Source organism: Peromyscus californicus, unplaced genomic scaffold (genome assembly GCF_007827085.1).
Source record: "Peromyscus californicus insignis strain IS unplaced genomic scaffold, ASM782708v3 Scaffold_14__1_contigs__length_90479793_seg_2, whole genome shotgun sequence".
NCBI classification, from domain to species: Eukaryota; Metazoa; Chordata; class Mammalia; order Rodentia; family Cricetidae; genus Peromyscus; species Peromyscus californicus.
In genome coordinates, this window is record NW_026294436.1 from 47,988,476 (window position 1) to 47,995,339 (window position 6,864).

General features: G+C 41.1%; 1 protein-coding gene across 1 annotated transcript in view; it reads right to left on the reverse strand.

Annotated features, from left to right (window-relative positions):
* Mettl13 (methyltransferase 13, eEF1A lysine and N-terminal methyltransferase) overlaps window positions 1–6,847 on the reverse strand; it is a 36,506-nt gene extending 29,659 nt beyond the window's left edge. The window contains exon 1 of the mRNA XM_052737392.1: window positions 6,479–6,847. Within this exon, the coding sequence (XP_052593352.1) occupies window positions 6,479–6,481 (3 nt within the window). The 5' untranslated portion in view covers window positions 6,482–6,847. The remainder of the gene's footprint in view (window positions 1–6,478) is intronic.
* Between the last annotated feature and the right edge of the window lie 17 nt (window positions 6,848–6,864).

Sequence of the window (6,864 nt, forward strand, 5' to 3'; positions counted from 1 at the left end):
GATATGCTTGGGTATACGTCACAAAAGTCCTGTATTAGCCCTCAGCACAGCAGTGTTGAAAGGCAATGGAACATGTAAGAAGTGGAGCTTAGTGTAAGGAAATTAGATCATCAGAAGTATCGGGATGATGGAGGAGACTATGGGGCCAGACTCAAAATGAAGTGGCTGGAGGTAGTGCCCTTGTAAGTGTGGTAAGGAACAAGACTCGGTCCTCCTCACTGTGGCTTTCTGTTTCACCATGTAATCCCCCATCTTGTATGCACTCCTTCCGTGAGGCCATCAGCTATATGATGTAGAAAAGAGGATACTGACTGGAGGTCAAACTGATGGAGCTATTGAATCTTGGATATTCCACCTCCCAAATATAGTTAAATGAACCTCTTAAAAAATACCCAATTCTGATATCTCAAAGCACCAGTAGAAAATAGACACTCTTGTAAATACTCTTCCTTGGACTCTTCTTCCTAGAGATGGCAGTTGGAAGGATCCCTGTGCAAAATGACTTTCTACCCTTAAAAAAGAAAAAAAGGCCTAAGGAAGAAAAGAGAGACTTCATGATCTTTCTTTCTGTCTTCCACTACTATTCACTTAGTTGACAAGAGAAGTGGGAAGCGAAATAGACCAAGACAGGTTTAGCAATGGCTGTACTCCAGGACCAGGCATCCTTTCTCCTTCAATCATGACTTTGTCATTTGTCTACTGAGCCTGCTCTTGCAGGAGTTGACTCATGCCAAGGCAGTAATGGCTTCCTCTTATTGCTACCCCCAAAGTATGGCAGCACTCCCCCTCGATTCCATTGTAGTTTTTAGGTTACTATTAAGCTAGCAAATGTATTGATGCCATTGTCCATCTGACTCTAAACCTGACTATATTCCTTTTTGACTGTTGCTCAGTGCTGCAGTTTGGATCTTAAATGTCCCCCAAAGAGCCATGTATTGGAGGCTCAGCCTGCAGTGCTGTTTGAGATAGGGGGACTTTAGGAAGCGGGCTTAGTTGGAGGTCCTAGGTCATTGGAGACATTGCCTCCAAAGGAATCGTGGCAACTAAGTCTCTTTGACTTTTTCTTTGGGCCACCATGAAGTGATCAGCTTGCTCCTCCAAGTGCCCCTTGTCATGATAATCTATGTCACTACAGGCCTCAAAGTAATAAGCCCAAGTTATTAGGGACAAAAACCTCTGAAACTCATTAATCCACTGACCTTGCTTCTTGTTATGCTATCTCATGCTGTATTTGTTACTTTTAAAACACCACAACCAACTATAGAACTTATAGAAGAAAGAACTTTATTTGGCCTTATGGTTCTGGAGAGTTCCAGTCCATGATGGGGGAGAAAAGGCATGACAGGGGCAGGAAGCTTGAATCACAAACACCAAGCAAAGAGAGCGAACTGGACATGGTATGTGACTTTTGAAACCTCTAGCCCCATCCCTAGTAACACTTCCTCCAGCAAGGCCAAATCTCCTAAACCTACCCTAACAGCAGCACCAAATGGGGACCAAAGTTTCAAACATCTGAGTCTATGGGGGAAATTCTCATTCAAATACCACACACAGGCATTTTATCATAGTAATGAAAGGCTAACACATGCAGTTTTGTGTTGCTGTATAAGACTGAGTTGCTATATAAGGAAGAGAGTATATAGTTCACCATTTTTATATCCTTAAACTTTAAAAGAATGCCTGTCACATATATCTGAAAGATTAACCAATTCACTTTGATATTGCACCCAAAACTAGCATTACCACTTTCAGCAAGAAAGTAATGTTTGATCTTCAGCATACTAAAGCCTTCGAGAACAAGTGGGATCACCACAAGACACTAAGTTTGAAAGATTGCTTCTATGTGCTTTAAGAATAAACTGGGGTGTGTAGCTTCCCCTCCAACAGCGGATGGGCCACAGGAAGTCCCAGCTACCACTGCAGGATCAGGCTAAGGTTCTGCTGGAGCACCTAAAGATAAAATAGAAGAAGCAAGAGGAGAAACTAAGAGGATTCTCTGTTGACCTGCCATCTGAAGTTGTCGAAATGGTGCAAATCAAAGAAAGACTACAAAAAGATGAAAATAACATCATGAGTCAATAATCAAGAGCTTGCTTGCCAGTTTGGAAGAAATCCAGCACAGGGGACATTTCCAAAGCAATTCTAAACACTTGCACCTTGCTGTACCCTCTCCCCATCTTACTAAAAGTATATAGATAAAGCCATGGGTACCAGTTGAATGCTGTGGTATATAATGTTGAGTAGCTACCTCCTCTGAATTGGAGCATTCCTCTGTGAAGGAAGAGGCTTACAGGATTTAAGAGGCTATAGAGGAAGCTGCAAGGGTTAGAAGTTACAGGATTCACAAGGGCCCCAGGGTTATAAAAGCAGTAAACAGTTGTTAGGAGGAGGCTCTCTGGTGGGATCATCTGCAAGTTAGGCAAGGAGCTTCAGGGATGCAACTTTGATGAGTCATCACCTATGTCATGGTAGGCTTTCTGGTGATACATTCTGCCCTTGAGTCGCCCATGCTCCTTTAAATAACCCCAATAAACTCTTCAGTTCACCAAAGTAGACTTGGGTGGAATTACTCTTTGTGTCTGGTGCTGGTGCCCTATTCAAGGTAAATAGACGTTTATTCACATCTCTCACACACAGGAAGTCAAACAACATAAAAAACCACTACTAGTTAGACAATGTGTTTATTCATGGAACTTTCTACTGTCCCCAGGTTGTGGTAGCTGTGGTCTGGCCTGCTGTTAGGCCACATAGCATTGTTCACCATGGCTACTCAACACACCTCATAGAAATTGTGTCTTTTGGGGCTGGAGAGATGGCTCAGAGGTTAAGAGCACTGACTGCTCTTCCAGAGGTCCTGAGTTCAATTCCCAGCAACCACATGGTGGCTCACAACCATCTGTAATGAGATCTGGCGCCCTCTTCTGGCTGGCAGGCATACATGCAGACAGAACACTGTATACACAATAAATCTTTAAAAAAAATGGTGTCTTTTAATCAAAACTTTTTTGATAGTTTTTATATAATAAGATTATTGTTCTTATTATTGAGATAAAATATTGTCTCTTATCTCCCACTTTGCATTAACTTTTAGCTATAAAGTTGGCAAACAGATTTTTACTACCCCTTTTCTCTTATTATTTGGCTTACAAAAGTCATCTTAAGGATCAGAAATTTTCCTTTATTAGGAACAATGTATCACAATGCAATATTTAAAAATAGTTTAATTTGCCTGTTGATTCTGTTCTATTTTCTTTTTTAAGTGTGTAGACCAGGCTGTCCTCGAACGCAGAGATCCATCAGTTTCTCTTCCTGAGTGCAGGGATTAGAAGTGTGTTTCACCATGCCTACCTCCTGTTTTTAAAGCCTCCTAACTACAAATATGTGATAACCACTATGTCTCCCAGTCTACCTTTGTGTGATCATGGCATTTTAGCATGTTAATTCTAAACTATTTTTGAGGGCTTAGTAGTAGAATATCTGGAAAATTCCTAATTTGCCAATGACATGTGTATCTATTCATTACTGCAATAGATTTAACTTACCAATATATTTCCACAATTAAACATTTTTATCCTTCCTTTAAAAAAGTGTAAACTGCTGGGCAGTAGTGATGCATGCCTTTAATCCTACCACTCAGGAAGGCAGAGGCAAGCAGATATCTGTGAGTTTGAGGCTAGCCTGGTCTACAGAGTGAGTTTCAGGACAGATGAGGCTACACAGAGAAGCCTTGTCTCAAACAAACAAACAAACAAGTATAAACTGCCTAATTTCTATTTTAGGTAAAGCATGGGACCCATTTAGATAAAATACTTAGTTCACCTCAGTATAAGCTTATAGTTGTGCAATACTTATTAATGTTGGACAGATTACACAAGGTTTTCTCAGAATCATGTTCTCTAAATTGACAAGGAAAAAGATACTATCACTAGGTTGTTGTGCAGAAATATCGAGTGTTAATTAGGACGGTGCTGAAAGACAGTCTTTTGACAAGTGGTGGCCAGTTTTAACTTAACAGTATATTAAACTTACAACACAACTAGATGAGTTTCTCTGATGTCCTTATCTTTGTGCGAGGGCATTTCCCTAAGATAAAACTCTTATAACAGTCTATCAATAGACACGAAGAATTAAGAGGGAAAACCGAGTATCTCCATGAACCCTTCTCATAATATCACATTTACAGTTTCTGAAGAAGTCATCTGAGCATTCCCAGTACATCATCTATATTTTTCAGAAAAGGTACAGTCAATCTGTCTTTTAAAGCCAGGCTCCACATAACTCACATGATCAAATTGTGCAAAGTTGGGACAGATTTAGGTTACTTAGTTGCTCCTTAGATAACTCCTGACTTGGGTGCATTTCTTGTTCAAGAAAATACATGTGCTTTCTAAGTAAGATGTACAGTCACCCCACTAATACAGAATGAGTTAACTCAGCAATGAAACAGCTGCTAAGTACTATTATGCTATTACATAACTTTTTGGTTTTTGAGACAGGGTTTCTCTGTGTAGCCCTGGCTGTCCTGGAACTCACTCTGTAATCCAGGCTGAGCTCAAACTCAGAGATGCACCTGCCTCTGCCTCCTGAGTGCTGGGATTAAAGATGTGCACCACCACCACCTGGCACTATTACATAATTTACACTGCTATTTTCCACTGATTTATATCCCTCGACTCTATAGATTCCTGATGTACTCAGCATAAATAATCAGCTCATGGACATATAGCTAAAGGAAGTCCATAGATATGAACTGTTCTGCCAGCAAATACTACTAGTTTATTAGCCAGGGAGTCTGTATTACTATATTTCTTTATAAAATCCCATTCCTGTCTGCTGTCTTAGGAGCATTCCCCTATGAAGGAAGAGTAGACTGCATATTTTCTGCTGAACTATCTTTTGCTGTCATTTACTGACAAGTGAAAAACAGTATTTTTTTTTATTTCTTTTCATTTACATTTTGAGTGATGTTCATTTATTCACATTTTTATAATTGATTTACATTCCATTTTTTTACGTCACAGGAAACAATAGCAGATCCAGATGTAGAACTCTTAGCTCCTCTCCTGCACCATGCATGCCACCATGCTGATAATGGACTAAACCTCTGAAACTGTAAGCCAGTCCCAATTAAATGATTTCCTTAATAAAAGTTGCTGTGGTCATAATGTCTCTTCACAGCAATAGAACACTAAGACAGTGACTCGCATTGACCACAAAAATCACATTTCCTAAGTATTCACAAATGTTAGTGATAGTCAAAGGGACTTTTTCACATTATTAAAGAGTAGGGGCATGTGTTCCTGGCCCAAAAGCAATCAAAATAATCAGCAAAACTAAAGCATTATGACTAAAAACAAAGAAAAATAATAGGTGATTCATTAAAGCTAAAAAGTGACATGTCTATTGCAGCTCTTTGATCCTATTTCCCTACACGTCCGCAGACAAGGGCTGTAACTGGCTAAGGAAATAAAGCACGGAAACTCCACATAGTAAGCACATATACACATAAAAAATCAACTAAAGGGGTTGGAAAGATGGCCCCATGGGTAAAAGCACTTATATTCTTTCAGATGTCCTAGGTTCAATTTTCAGCACCCACATGGCAGCTTGCAACAGTCTGTAATGCCAATCTCAGAGGATCCAAAGTCCTCACCTAATCTTTAAGAGCACCAGGCACAGGAATGGTGCACATATATACATGAAGCCAAAACACTCATACATATAAATTAGTACATCTTACAAAACATTAAATGAAGAGAAGAACACTTCTGGGCCATCTAAGGACTCTGATAATCTCACCATCATGCCCTGACAGATACACAGACTACAATGATTCCATTCTGGGCAGGCCATTTCAGTCCAAGTCAGCAAAGGTGTATAGGAGTCAACTCAACTAGTGAGTCGAACATCAACCCTATGCTAAAGAAATTTTTCTCCTCCTGTTTATTGTCTTGTTTCTGAACATCCTTTCTTATTTCCCCACAGTTAAGACAGTAGTACCAAAGGACTCATAACTTAAGTTTAAAAGACGTGCAGAAGCCGGGCGGTGGTGGCGCACGCCTTTAATCCCAGCACTCGGGAGGCAGAGCCAGGCGGATCTCTGTGAGTTCGAGGCCAGCCTGGGCTACCAAGTGAGTCCCAGGAAAGGCGCAAAGCTACACAGAGAAACCCTGTCTCGAAAAACCAAAAAAACCAAAAAAACAAAAAAAAAAAAAAAAAAAAAAAGACGTGCAGAGACAAGAATAAATAACAAGAGAAAATAAATACAAAATTCAAAAATACAAAACCAAAATTTTTGGACTAAGTCTAGCGACATGAGATTTGCAAGTTTTAAATAAATACTCCAAGCGGAGGATGGGAAGGAGATAAATATACTGGTGGAATGACTGGGCAAGGGTGTTTTTCCCACCTAAATCCTGTATCTGGATCCTGATGTTTTAGGCTACAACTAAAGGAAATGAAACTGAGTAACCCTTACCATGCTCCTCAAGCCAAACCAATTTTGTAAACGGCGTCAAACAGCTCTTCCATCAGAAAATGCCATGGGCATTTTCACTTCTACCCGGCTCTCTCAGACCGTCTGAACCGACAGACACTCCAGTCACCCCTTCAGCGCCCGGCTTTGAGCGCCTTCTCCTCAACGTTCCCTACGCAGCCCACGTACGATGCTCCTCCATTGGATCGGAACCTCACGTCTACTGGGGATTCTCCTAGGTTAAAGAATGGCCGGAGTGATCGACCCGCTCGGTGTCTCCACTGCCTGAACTAGTCCCCTTCGCCCAGCAACAAGACGCGGAGCGCCGAGAGGCTCGATCTCCGCGGCCCGGGCCCGCCCCCATGAGCCCGCTCCAGGCCTCAGAGTGC